The sequence below is a fragment of the Dermacentor albipictus genome, chromosome 1 (genome assembly GCF_038994185.2).
Source record: "Dermacentor albipictus isolate Rhodes 1998 colony chromosome 1, USDA_Dalb.pri_finalv2, whole genome shotgun sequence".
In the NCBI taxonomy this organism is placed as follows: Eukaryota; Metazoa; Arthropoda; class Arachnida; order Ixodida; family Ixodidae; genus Dermacentor; species Dermacentor albipictus.
In genome coordinates, this window is record NC_091821.1 from 438,567,913 (window position 1) to 438,582,563 (window position 14,651).

The window sequence follows — 14,651 nt, forward strand, 5'->3', positions numbered from 1 at the left end:
TTATTTGTACCATACTATAGCAGACGACACTCCAATCTGCTGCCTATGAGTGAAGAGAATTGAAGTAAAAGTAAAATAAAATGAATATTGATCGACACACACGGTAAAATGACGCGCACATGCACTGCACACAACAGCGCGATAATCAATCTCTGAAGGACAGTCCACAAATTTAGCTGCAGACATAAGCAGGGGTGGGCGAACATTCGACGTTGCTGATGCGAATCGAAGAGTAGACACTGCCTATTCGTATTCGTATGAAAAAGAACTATTCCATAATTTTTTAAATATTCAAACGTAACCAAATATTTTCCAACAACTGACTGCTAAAGTCTGGCTACTATTCTCCACCTGCTAAAAAGTATCGCAAGTTATCTGAAGTGAAACAGCAGCAAGTTCTTGAAGCTCTGATAAACAAAGTTGACAACGCAAACTTTCTTTTTAGTTTTGCGTCGTAGGCCTACATGACAACCTACGACTTTTGCTCGTAGTCTGTTATTCATTGCTTTTGGCTGTCTAACCATACAGCAGTTTTACCTTTTACGCGACAACCAGTCCTTTTACATGTGTCTACGGCACACAAGTTCTTCAGGAACTTCTTTTCTTATTTTACAACTTCAAACTCTTCTTTTATTATATTTTTTGACAAACATTTATTTAGCGTTCCTGAAAGCTATAGTCATACAGCAGCCATTCATTATTGTAAAGCTTGTTTGAAACTAGGCTCTAAGACTCTGCGAGGCTATTTGTGCAGTCTTTCCTTTGAGAATGAGTGACCTTGTGCTTAGAACTGACCCTATACAACTGTTAGCTCTTTCTCTATCTCTCGATATACCTATATCGAAATAAATATTCCTACTGTTAATATATGCGTCTACGTTTGACTATTCGATATTCGACACTAACTATTCGTATTTGAAAAAAGTTTAGATTTGCCCTAATAACACCTTGATGATAACTAAGGTCTGACCATATAAAAAAAAATCATTTTCTCACGAGCGAACTGAAACATAAGCTCCTGGGAGAACAACTAATACAACTATGTTCACATGTAGGCCAAAAAACATACAGATGACTCACATATCATTGGGATGTTCTGGCTAGAATATCAGAAATTGGACGCCTGACTGATGGTCTACTTGTCCCCGAAGCGGTGCTAAACTATGAGTAGTTATGTTCTTTATTTTATTCAGGCACGTTCATCACCCCTCCCCCCTCCCCCCCGACCACCACCACCACCACCACCACCACCACCACCACCACCATTATTATTATTATTATTATTATTATTATTATTATTATTATTATTATTATTCAATTTAATTCTTTATTTGCAGACGTAGAACATACAGAAATACCAAAACTGGTTGGACCCGTAGCCACAGGCTAGTTGCGGGTCCAATGAAAAATAAATAGCAATTACAAGTACAAAACAAGTAAGCTACATCGCGTGCATACACATATGTGTCGTACACAATTAAATTGCATGAGCGTTCAAAAGAAAATGCGAAAAGGCGTCGTTTTCAATATATCTTGAGCTGTGAAGTTCTGCATTGCAGTCTTACGATAGCTTCAAGAGCAACTGTTTTTCTGTATAATTAGTAACGTTGTTAACTTGTTTAAATTAATGGCACATCTTTCGTGCAGAAGACCGGTAACTATAAAACATAGCATTCTGGAAATTCACCATAAACCTGCTGGAAACCGAAACAAAAATTGGCATATGCTTTTCTTTTAGGAAATAAAGTTTTAATGAGCCCTAATAGTTCCCGAAAAAAATAATTATAGATAAAAATACGGTCAAGTCATGTTTTAGGAGCATAGGTTTTAGTCATGGCTTTAGTGCTCGTGATGCCTCCTTCGTTGCCTCCTTCAACTGCTTCAACTGCGTCAACCTTTGGCAACCCTGGTTATCACGCATCCCAGAGTTCCAAGATAATGCAAATGGCCGCTTGACTACCAGCTGCCGATTCTAGACGCTGTTGGACCGGGCTACCGGGCGTTCGAGGGCGTGTTTCTGTAAATGTTGTTACACTGTATTCCAGTGAACGCATTTCTAAAATCGGCCGCAAGATGGTGAGTGCAACCTTTATAAATAAGCGTCTCGTCATAATATTGCTCAGCTTGGATTTCATAAGCGAACATAGCATTAACCCGCGGTCTGCATCCCTGCGGATGTTTCCGCTACAATAGTCTTGATCGTGTAGAACGAACGCGGCGCCTGGATCCAGCGGCAGTGGAACGAATAACTAACGGGCGTTGTCCACGCTTAGCGCATTATGTGCTAAGTACGCTGGTGCTAACAATCGTCCGGTGTCATTAAGTGGGCATTTCGAAGCAATGTACGACGAAGTAAAACTAAAGTAACGTAAATGCTTACGTGTGGCGTCTCGGTGCGACCAACGTTTCCAAATATGAGGGAATAACACGCTCGTGCAGAATCAAATGTGCGGCACAGTGAGGCACCGATTAGGGGAGATAGGTTTATTGCAAATATGGAGTAGTGAACAGTTGATTTATTAAAGAAAAAGCCAGCTTCGTCACATGGCTCTTATGTTGTTTCCTTTGGTGTCGCGATCGGTATTGTCTGTAAATATTTAACTCCGTACCATATCTCCCAATTAGGTTTCTGAGCTCAATGGTCTACGTCGTCTGTTTTGACCCGCGCTGTGATACTGTCACCACAAGCGGGCGTGTTCCGTGCATCGTAGTAGTCGACGAAGCAGTACGTCGAACGTGATAGTGAGTGCCGGAGCCTTTACCGTTGGTGACCCTATATTTTTGTTTTTCTTTGCAGATGCAATTTATGCTGCTGTTCAGCCGTCAGGGCAAGCTGCGGCTTCAAAAGTGGTACATGGCTCATCCAGACAAGTTGAAGAAGAAGATCACTCGTGAACTAGTCACGACCATCCTTGCCCGGAAGCCGAAGATGTGCTCCTTCCTCGAATGGAAGGACCTGAAAGTTGTCTACAAACGGTATGCATGGTTTTCGTAGAGACGTTTGTTCATTTGGGTTGTTTTTACTAGGCGTTGATTATGCTGCGTGATGTACACTTTTGTATGTCACGTCCACAGGCGTGTGCTAACGTGTACTGTACATGCCGTAAAATCTCCTTAAAAGTGATTAATTAACTGTGATTAATCGCCTAATAAAGAAAGCATGTTGCATTGCCGCGCGCCATAAGATCTCTGAGCTTCTTTCAATATTTACGTTAATCTTTACTGATCAATTAAGGCTAGTCAATTAAGTGAATTAGATTCCTTTCACTACACCCTGGTTGGCGCTGCCAGGTTTCATTATGGGGTTATGCTTTCATTACTTGCATCAGCTTGCACCTGTTGCCTTTGTGTAAGATGGCAGGGCTTGATGACAGTACGGCGCATCAATTGAGCTGGTGTTTCAGCGGCTGCCTTTAACAGTGACTGAATGAATGACATGAAACTTTGGTGAAAGCTTCAAAGGACACGTTAATGTCAGATATCCATCCTTTGAAGCTCGTTAAGCCTCATCTAAATGGTGCGACCACTGTCGTAGGGATAGAAACAGCTTTTTCAATACATGATAGTGTGTAGTTTCTGCGCCTGAAATAAATGAGGAACGGTGTCTTTACTCTGTTAATTATTTTTTAATCACTTTAATGCCACAGCTGGTCATGTTTTTTCTTCATGAACATTTTTGTACACAATTGCCCGGGAAGTACCATAACACAAAGTTGTGTTGTGGTAGGTTTGACATTGTAGTGCTTTGGGGCTAGGTACATAAATGTGGAATTTTCTAGTTTGTAGAAAATGTTTTACATCACTTGTCACTCATTTACGTTGTGGCTTGTGACGAGATGTTAGCTTTCGAGCATTCATTTGTAACAGATGTAAACTACCCATTTGTTGGCATACTCATTGAGTTCCCTCATTTCTGATACATGAGCAATTAAGTGGCCGTGTGAGGCTCAGTGAAATTGAGTGAGCGTGGGTGGATGTGAATGTGTACAAAATGATTTTTAGGAATGCAAGTTAGTGCCTGTTAATTTTACCAATCTATCTAGCCATCACATTATTTCTGGAACTTTTCCTCTGACCAAGAAATGATAGCAGAAATGTTCTGCTACAGCAAAAGCAAAACCTTGATTTGCTGCAAGTGGTGGTCGCACATTTCTTTTTCGAGGTTGTGGCATGAAAAAGCAACTATGGACAACACGACAGGACACAAGCTACAGTCGTAGTTAGCAAAGTGCCATTGGAGTGGTATATCATTTTTTTTTAATCCTTCTCCACTGTCATCACTAAACTCTGTGAGCTCATCAGCTACAAATATTCATGTCAGGATGCCACCGATTCCAGTCCACTAACCAGAAAGTAGCCTTACTCTATGTATGAACTGCACATTAGCAGATTACATTGAGCACATTTATGTATGGTAACCCCATTTATGTCTGCACTAAGAATTTGAATCAGTAGAGTTCTTACCTAAAGGTGTTCTCCGGGCTGCAATTTTTTGCGCTGCTCGAATGTCATTATTCTACACCTGTGTTTCAGTTGTCTATGGTTATATGATTGAGCACATTCTAATGGCAAACGAGCTCCCAGTTATACAGGATTCAGCGAAGTGGCAAATCTTTTGAACAGCGGTTGTGCCGGGGTCAGTGCACAAATGATAGCACAGTGCACTTAGATTCGAGACAGGAAATGGCACCCATAAAATTCTGGGATTTAAAGTCCGAAAGCTACAGAGTTTACGAGACAGGCAATAGTGGGATCTCTGGATTTATGTTGGCTACTTGGTGTTACTTAGCGTGCATCTAAATCAAGGTAAAGGAGCATTTTTTCATTCCACCTTTACTGGAACGCAGCCACTGCAGCTGGGCATTGAGCCACCACTGAAGGCGCGCCAATCTTGAGGCACAAAATGTCTGCGCTCTCCGGAAGCGCCATCTTATTTCTAGTGAGGAAACCAGTCATTGAAAAGCTTCTATAGCCTCATAATGATGTGGATATATGTTTGTTGTGGTTTTAAAAATTATTTTATCAACATGATGTAATAATTTGGTTGCTACATTGCTGCAGTAAACAAGTCTAAATCATGACGTGCATTTTGATGTAGGCACACTGAGACATATAATAAACTACCTTAGCAAATGTCTTTGTCATGGTCTTTATGAAATGTTTGCGGTTGCTGTTCACCATATGATACATAGTTTGTGTGCCATCTAATCTTCTACTATAAAATCCCGAGAGATAGCCCACCTAAAATCGAAAAAAAAATCGAGTGAAAATGGGTTAATTTTCAGTGTGGTGGGTAACATTCTGGTGGGTAGCTTAGCTTTGTAAGCCGGGAGGTTAGTCAGGGGTGGGCTGTCTTTTAAGGGTGGGGCATCTCAGCATTTTTCGGTAGCTTTTCTGAGCATGTTTCTCCTAACTGAATGTTGATTGGGGGCCCAAATGCCGCTCCTGAAATTGAAAACCAAATTATCATTTACTTCCTTTACGCACTTCTGCTTGTAGGTTTGTGCAGTGTGAATAGCCATACGCTTCGTTTTAGGCACTTGCTGGGGGTGTGGATAACTTTCTAGGAAAGGACATGTTCAAGGTCACAGGGAAAACTTTTGTCACTTCAGCGTCTCTTGCTTATCCGGGTGCTTACCTGCTGACTGCATGGCAGTCTAATCTAGTTCAGGGTCCCGTTTTTTGGGCGGTTCTTCCTACATGTCTCATTATGACATCATAGGCGGTAGGCATCATTACCATCTTCACCGCACTACCTTCATCATCTTCCTACTCTACGTCTGTTGTTTCTCCAAACCCCTTCTCCAGCGTGGAGTAACAGGCTTGAGTTGCATCACTCAAGCTGGCCTCTCCTGTCTCTCCTTATGCCAGCACATAAAGAAGCTTGCTATGTGGCTAACTCCTACGCAGTAAAAAACTGTGAAAAAAATAAGCCCCCATATTGTGCTTCATGAACTATAACACCCAAGCAGGAGGTCTAGTTGTCCTATGACTTGGTACCAATATTGCTGAATAAGTGTCTTACTTGTCCAAGCTGCAGTTTTTCTTAGGCTCGCCAAAACTAAATTACCACTTCAGCTCGTTGCAGAAAATACAGCTGAGCTTGAGTGCTTAGATTTATTATTTAGCAATAATTTAATTAAGATGTACTCAGATAATATTATTTCTTTGTTACTACACTTGAACCAACTTATAGTGATAGCAGTTTTGATTGATTGATTGATTCATTGATTTTTACCACACTCAAAGTACAAAAGAAAATTGCACAGAAAATGTGGTTGGAAAAATGGGAAAAGAAACTACATACATGTAGCTCAACTGCCCCCACCTCCCAGTACCCCGCAGTGGACACTTCAGCAGAAGTAAATAATACAAGTACACGGAGACTGTTGGAGTTTCGATACTTGTTTGTGAAAGAATAGCAGACACATTAGCAGAAGTAAATAAAACATGCTAACAAAAACTAACAGCAGCAATATTTGTTTCATAATACATATAGGAGGGAAACTACTGCATTGTGTGACCAAATAAACAAAAACACCAAATGATAACAAGCATTATGCAAAAAGCGCGTACAAGTCATTTCTCGAAAGTGCATGCAAGTTCTCTAATGTCAGATAGGATATATTTAAAATCTGTGGCACGCTAAACTGCATCATCTGAATACCTTAGTGCGAGATTTTGGTACATACGAAATTTTGTGCACCTGAAGGAGCATGAAGTGTTATATTGCAAGTTTGAAAGTGTTCTCAGATTGTGCGTACTCTTACATATTTCTCATTTAAACTCAGACAGTAGCTTAAATTCATATAATTTGTATAACTTAAAAATTTTGAGTTTAGTAAACAACGGAGATGTGTGCACATCATATGACTGCTTGGCAATGACTCGAGCACTTTTCTGCATTATAATGTTATAAGCTTATACACAACTTTCTTAGTGCTATTTCCCCATACAAGATGTCAGTAATGCAAGTGCGATTCAAACAAAGCAGTGTGTACTAAACCGTTCTGGAAGACTTGGAGAAAATACATAGACTTCCTTAGCATGCCTAAAGCTTTCGAAAATTTAGTGCGTAGGTAGTCAGTGTGGTGGTCCCGAAGCCTAACTTCGTTACAAATTACTCCCTACAGCAGAGATATTAATGACAGAGTGATCTAAGTGTAGGACGTCACCGAGGTTACATGGTACGGATTTTGGACGGAATAAGACAGCTTTGTTTTAGAAGAGTTCAATAATAGTGAGTTTTTGGTTGTAACATATAACAATATATCAGTTATAACAATGAGAAGCTGCTGCAACAACAACTTTTGTATGTTTTCCCTGGTTAAATAACCCACTTACTACAATGCCCCTATGCCACATTATCAGTTATGATGATGAAGTCTGTCTGCTGGATGTCCAAGCCGAAAAGTAGTGAAATGTGAAATCCTTCAAAAACAAATGAAGAAAACGAGAAATTTGAGCTGCAGCGCAATAGCCTGCTGCTCCAACATTCGCCGAGCACTCATTTTCCGGCCTTCTTCGTGTGCCTCTTTTCCGTCGCCTTTCTACCCCTCCGGACACGAATGGGCTGCGCCCATAGCTCTATGCTGCGCCACCCTCCGACACACGAATGGATCCCACCAACTGCGCCACTCACATGTTGCTCGCTTGCCCCTCATTGAGCGCAGTTCTGCAAACAGCCTAATCGCTTGCGTTCATCTTTGATGGTTGCGTCGAAATCGGTCCTGGCCATGTGGTTTCTCAGCCGCATTGGACTCGCTGCCAAAACGGAAGATGGTTGATCCGCCCACTGATCATTGGCAATGCATGACGTTGCCGGTGAAAAGAAAGAGCACGGCTGTAGATTTGGAAACTAAGTGCTTGTAACCAATTAGGTGATCATCGCAAACGTGCTTGCATTGGATAGCGACGGGGATGATGGCAGCAGTGATGTGGTAGGGGAGGCTGCCTCAACATTGTTCTCACAGGAGGTCTGGCAGATGAGTCAGTCCTTCCAGGGCTTCATTTTTGCAAGGAACCTTCCACTGCAGTGCGTGGAACAACTGGATGTCTTGGAGAAAGATGTTGGCAAGCTTTGCGTAAAGTCGGGTTTTCTTGTTTAAGCCACTGAGAAGTACATGGCAAGATGCTTGTGGTGATCTTGCCTCAGCATTTCTTCTGGATTTCTCAAGCTAACAGGCTGCCATGGCAACCTCCTTGCATTCTTTAAAAAGCCCCTTTTGGGGTGACCAAAGCGATGCCTCGGTGATGCTCTTTGCAGTTTTTGTAGCAGTGCTATTCTTTATTGCCGACAGCTGAGGCTTTTTACACATGATTGGACCGCCCAGAAAGCACTTAAACAAATGAACGCAATCAGCAGCTGGATGGAGAAAGGTAGTGGGGAGGGTCACTGGGTCTCCCTGCCATTATAGTTTTTTCACATCAGCTCAGCCATCCCACTTTTAATTTTTTCATGCAACCCGGTTAAACAATTATCGGAATTTTCGTGGCACTTGAATGTTATTATAAGTGGGTTCGACTGTAATCTTTAGTATTGAAATCTTTTATTGAAGTCAGCCTTCATTCTTTAATTTTGGGTGCATTCGAAAAGATAAACCATGCACAGCACACATTTTATGAATCTGAACATTATCTGGTATAGTGTAGCATAGTATAGGAAGATTTAGAAATTTTGTTCATTTTTTGGGGAAAGAACTTTGGACACAAACGATTAAGAGGTGCTCCATGCAGTAAGATTGTGTCTCACATCCGAGTTGTTAACTTTGTAGTAGCGGCATTTTTTTCCTGCCATGCTCACTTGGTGGGAAACAATAAACATTGAAGGCTGCCTCATGCGAGGTGTAGGCGAGCATGGAGGATTATGGTGCCAGCTTGATGTGTGAAAAAGAGGTTTATGGATAGGGTCTTGGGTGTGTGCACCTGAGAGAGAGAGAGAGCTTAATTTTCCCTGCTGGCTAGACGTTCACTAATCCCCATGTGCACTAACGGGACGTGCTGGCCAGGCAGCCGTTTAATTCTACATGCACAAATGAGCCACAACTCAAAAATATTTCTCGTCTCCACTGAGTGACGAAGAACTGTAGGCACCTGCTATGGTGGCTGGCACTCAGTGGCTATTGTGTATTGCTGTTTAGTGTGAAATTGTGGGTTTGGTTCCCAGCTGTGGCTGCCACAATCCCAAGGTGACGCAATGCAAAAACATTCACTGAATGTGAATGATTCACTGAAACATTCAGTGAAAGATTTATGTTCAGGTTAAGGAATGCTGGTGAGGAAAAGCACCTCACTGTAGTGTCTTTCATAGCCTGTATGTTAGTTTGTGACATTGAAGAACATGATTTGATTTGATCTTGAGTAGGGGAACACCTAAGAAAGCTGGGTAGTGGGTGTTGGAATATCCAGGGGAATCGTGATGTTCTGAGCAGGGCAGTAATATTGTATGTGTTCTAGTAGAGCTATATGGCTCCCCCTCGTGAGAGTTTGCATTCTCTGCTTCAGCACTCACGCTGTCACCAGTTCACATGATTGGCACAGTATGGCCATCAGTTTTGCAGCTTCTCCAATGACTCATTTTATGTGTGCCATGCAATGACTCCTTTCAGTCTGTTGCAGATATAATGGCACCCCCAACTGCTTTTTGTCTCTCACCTTGTGGTACCTCTCTTTTCCATCCAGGTACGCCAGTCTGTATTTCTGTTGTGCTGTGGAACAGGTGGACAACGAGCTGCTGACTCTTGAAGTAATTCACCGATATGTGGAGCTGCTGGACAAGTATTTTGGAAGTGTATGTGGCCTTCTGCTGTTACAGGGTGTGGTTTTTGAGTATAGTCATTGTGATTGCTGGACCAGTATGCTTGTCAGTGTATACCTCATGATTGCAATTTCTTAACAAAGCAACTCCTGTGCTCCTGTCATGCTGCACAGAACTCTTTGTGTTAAGTAACTTGTTAACCCAAGTGCGAATAAGTTCTGTTGCTGTGAGCCACTGTAGGTCAGCTTGTGTGCTCTTTTCTGGCCCATTTGATTAGTTGGTAGGTAATATGGCTTGTTCTGAGTAGCTAAAGAGGGGCCTTACCAGAGGTAGTACTGAAGTGGGCTGAGGGGAGAGGGTGTGGCTGACCGCCCGAATTTCATCCTGATTCTCCGTCACCCTCCTCCTACCACCGTGGAGTGCCCAGTGAGGTGCCTTCCTGCACACCAGATGAAAATGGAGAATCATGCTCTTTGCCACCCAACAGAAAAATTCTGGCACTGCTTCTGGGTTGCTACTGTCTGCAAGGCCAGTTCATTTGCCCATCTTACATGGGGCAGCATCACAAGACTCGCTGCAACCATGTCAAATATTCATAGAGGCAGATATATGTCTCAGCTTAGATGCACGCAGCAAGAACATTTATTTTTGTGCGTGTTTTGTCACCTTCCCTGTTGCGTAATATTTACTCTCAGATTAAGCAAAGGGTTTGTAAGAAATAATATATGTAGTATATCCTAGCATGCCAAATGCTAAATACAATTTTACATTGTATTAGGAACCTATTTCTTAAGTGATGCAAGTATGTGCATTATGCAAAGCTTATAATCTTTTTCTACTGCTTTAAAAAAAACATTATTGAAACAAGGAATGTGTTATGTTGGGGGGGGGGGGGGGGGGCGTATGATTTGAACCCAATTGCAAACTTGAGAAAAAAGCTACCCATTGTACATTACAGCCTTTGTCTGTTCTGTTGGAGAACATGTCTGGTACATCAAGTGTTGAGGGAAGGACGTTTGCTGGGACATAGTAGCACTATGTCTAGTGATCATTGAAAGAAATCTGTTGTATACGGGATGAATAGATACGGACTGTGCAATTACACTCATTCCTTTTTTGCCATCGCGACATATGTGTGCAGGTGTGCGAGCTGGACATCATCTTCAACTTTGAGAAGGCCTACTTTATCCTTGACGAGCTGCTTGTTGGCGGCGAGATGCAGGAGACGAGCAAGAAGAACGTTCTTAAGGCCATTGCAGCGCAAGATTTACTTCAGGAGGTGAGCATGCCTTCCTTTCTTCTCGTTTGCTTTCTTATTCCCCTGCTCTGCCATCTGGATGGCTTAATAGTCGGCCGTGTTGGGCCAAGCGGCCAGGATGTCAACGTATGGTGACTGAAAGTAGTCTCTGGCATTGTGACGTTATGGGTGCCTTAGGGACATTAAAAGAGAGTGTATTCGAATTGTATGTTTTCCCGATCAGCACATATTTTTTTCGGGGACATTAAAAGAGAGCGTATTCGAATTGTATGTTTTCCCGGTCGGCACATATTTTTCTCGCTTTTTTTCCCAAAACAAATGAAGGGGTTCAACTGTATTAGGATCCTCTTCAATCTGTCAGCTCGTCCACGTAGAGGAGTCTTGAACCACCCCTAAGGCTTGGTGAAAAAATGCAGTCTACGGATAGCATACTCTGCCCTGAACATCTCAGTGAAATTTTGCAGTCTTGCACCGCACATGGAGCTCATAAGCGGAGTGTGAAGTCATTTTATTTCTCAGGCACTCTTTTTTTCAACCAAGGCCTCCTCCTCACCTCCATCGAAACTGCCTGCGGCTTGCATATTTCATCATATGCAAAGTTGCCTTAGACGGCTGCTATTAGACGGCTGCTACTTCACTTCATATTGAATTATTGATAACTCTTCAAAATGCTCAAGTTAAATGTGGCTACTATTCGTCGGTCAAGCTGGTGCGGCACAAAGCTGGTTCACACCACATAGCATGGCGAGACTGAAGCACACGAGTGTGAATGCGCCCTGTCACGTGCACAGCAAATGCTGCGCATACGTACTACAGTTGCATGTAGCTGCGGTCTGCTATGCATTGTAGGGGGCGTGATACCACTAACACTAGGGGGGGGGGGGGGGGGCACGACAAGGCCGTACGCTGAGTGCGCTCACTGAGGACAACCACGTTTGGTGCATCGTAGGCGCTAAAATCGGACATGTGGCATTTACATGAACATACGAAATCAAATTTGAACTGCATGCCACGGTGGCATTCAGTAGGCGGAGCACAGTGGGCCACGCCTGCTCCGCCGTAGTCATTGTAGTGCAAGGCACTGAAGAAGGAGCGGCAGCACTGTGAAGGGGATAAAGGTGATCTTTGGCTGCCAACAACTCTGCATTTGCAAAACAAATTGAAGTACTTTTTGCTGCAAAGTATTTCTGAAATAGTCTAACGTCAAATGCATTTCTCGACTTTGATAAAAGGGTTTTGAGGACCCCCAGTGCCATCACAAAATTCGCATCGCAGTGCCCCATGGATTTTCTCGTGCTTTCCACTTGTGTTTGCTAACGTTTCGGCACTCGGTACCCCCCATTTTTTTTTACTGCTTTCTTAGTACTTTAGCACTAAGAAGACAGTATGTATTGATGGACTCTAATGTGTGTGTGCGTGTGTAGCATGCTGCACTGCATTACCTGTTACTCTCTATGACCTTAACGGACACTAAAGAGTGACACTAAGTTAAATTAGAATTGTAAAGTATCGTCTTACAACTGTAATTTCATTCATTTAGCAAGAAAGGGTAATTACCTCTGGAGAAAAGGAAGGCTGGACTTTCACATTCGAATTGCATTCTGGAACCTCATCGTCATGTGGCACTGAGGATTCCAAAGTAATTTTTGTCTTTCGGCCATTTTGGTAGCAAGAAAGTTATAGAAATTTGATATGTTGAGCATTCGATTTGTTTAGGATGTGGTGTAGTCTTTTGTTACTGGTGAACGATTAACTAGACTCAACCAGATGCTGTGAAAATCCATGACGTCGTGACGACCACCTAGCGCGGGATTCCCAGGGCGGCGGCACTACTTGTAGTTTGTTATTGCACCTTTTCTGGCTCGCCTCTCTTGATTCAAATGGCAGTTTTGCAATTTCATGAACATATACTAATGCAGCCTAAAATAATGTTCCTCTGTAGTGCTCCTTTACAGTTGTTGTGTCAGGCTGAGCTGCTAATGTTGTTTTTCTCCTGTCCTCCTCCCCAAGGATGAAGCCGTTGAGAACGCCCTCAAAGAGTTTGGACTCATATGAATCTGATGTCTTTTCGTTTAATGGTGGCAACATCGCTGTGGTCATTCTCATCTTGAGAGTGACGCTTAAGCAGTCTACATGCCTGCTTTTCAACCATTTTTTTTTCGCTTCCATCTTCTGGAATTCCTTTCTCTCTCTCTCTCTCTTTATTTTTTTCTGAAAGTGTTTCTTTCACGAACTGTGACATCTTTTGTGTATGATTTTGTGAGACACTTAACATAAGTGGGAAGCGTTGCTGTACCGAACAAATTTACTCTTGACTACTCATTACTGTTAGTTTTTTCTTAGCAGTAAATCTGAAAGATCTGTTTTGAGTTTGTTTTCTTATGTTTCATGTAGCCTTACTGTATCAGAGAAAAGAGACCATAGAATCTGTTGCATTGCTTGGCAGCACTCATGGTTGGTAGCAGACTTCATAGCTCTTGAATTGCAAATGCCATTTTCAAGGCGCTGCAAACCCTTAAAATATCTCTATGTCATTTACAGCTAAGCTTAACCGACCTTGGACGATTGACAATGTGATTGGTGCTGTCCAAAAGGGAAGCCAGTCAAATGCAGTTAACAGCACTGCAGTAGTTGGTCGTTTTTTGCTCTCTAGGCCTTTTTCAGGTACTATTTCATTTGTGGGCAGGAAAAAAAGAAAGGGAGGGTTGGGTGGGGGTGCTTGTTGTTGACACTTTTGTTCTTTCAAGCAGTCAAATGTAATGTTTCTGTAGTCCTTGACATACTTTATCAGGGCCTTAGAAGTTCTTGAAAACCTTTGTAATAGATTTTTGTAAAACATTTTAGCTGCTATCAACTCTGCGTACTGCCAGTTACTGCAGATAAGTTGATTCTAGCCTTTAAACCTGCTTGTATTTTAGTGACTTGCTCACAGAATGTTTGGGACGTTATTTAAGCAATGCCTTTTCTGCCCAGTGTTGTTGATTATTGTGTGTCCCTGCATGTGGTAATGTGCTCAATGTGTATTGTCCTGTGGTGGCCTCCAGTGCATGAATGGTGGTGGTGCATCTGTACTGAAATCTCTGTGCTTCAGCGAATTTAGCGCTGGCATTTTTTGGCACTACCTACCTTTGCTTGCCCTTGTGCTGTTTAACCCTCATGTACATAGAAACATAGCTTTGTACTTCGCTCCTTATGTAGCACAGATTGTTGTGATTGTATGTATGGGGTACGATGGTTTACACATCATATGAGTGGAAATGTTAGTCTACTGTTGCTCTGTCATTTGCACAACGTAATGGGCCTGCTAGCAACTTTCAATAGCATTTAAATCCACCTGCCTCAGTATCTTAGTGCTAGAATGTTCTCTTGTCGAGCATGAGGACGCAGGCATGATTCCTGACCATCATGGCCGTGTTTTGATAGAGTGAAATGCAAAAGCGCAGGTGTACTTAGATTTAGGTTCATGTTGAAGAACCTTCAGGCAGTCATAATTAATATGGAGTCCCCCAATACAGCATCTATCATAGCCCCAGTGTGCCTTTGGGATATTAAACCTCATGAATCAGTTGAATTAATCAAGGTTTTCAAAGCAGTTGTGCGCATGGAACTGTGTCAGTCTATAGTAGCTGTGGTGAC

General features: G+C 42.4%; 2 protein-coding genes across 4 annotated transcripts in view; one reads left to right on the forward strand and one right to left on the reverse strand.

Moving 5' to 3' along the window:
* The window catches only part of LOC139054752 (uncharacterized), a 52,848-nt gene that overhangs the window by 7,417 nt on the left and 30,780 nt on the right, over positions 1 to 14,651 (reverse strand). Inside the window, exon 2 of the mRNA XM_070532324.1 lies at positions 10,082 to 10,196. The gene's annotated coding sequence lies outside the window, so the exon portion shown is untranslated. The remainder of the gene's footprint in view (positions 1 to 10,081; positions 10,197 to 14,651) is intronic.
* AP-1sigma (AP-1 complex subunit sigma-2) overlaps positions 1,916 to 14,651 on the forward strand; it is a 31,371-nt gene continuing 18,635 nt past the window's right edge. The window contains exons 1-5 of one of the 3 annotated variants that reach the window (XM_065436129.1): positions 1,917 to 2,076; positions 2,798 to 2,976; positions 9,682 to 9,790; positions 10,899 to 11,036; positions 13,026 to 13,381. In XM_065436129.1, the coding sequence (XP_065292201.1) occupies positions 2,074 to 2,076; positions 2,798 to 2,976; positions 9,682 to 9,790; positions 10,899 to 11,036; positions 13,026 to 13,070 (474 nt within the window). In that variant the 5' untranslated portion in view covers positions 1,917 to 2,073 and the 3' untranslated portion in view covers positions 13,071 to 13,381. Of the gene's footprint in view, positions 2,077 to 2,797; positions 2,977 to 9,681; positions 9,791 to 10,898; positions 11,037 to 13,025; positions 13,382 to 14,651 lie in introns of those variants that run through there. The other 2 variants (XM_065436130.2, XM_065436131.1) reach the window with 2 other exon arrangements.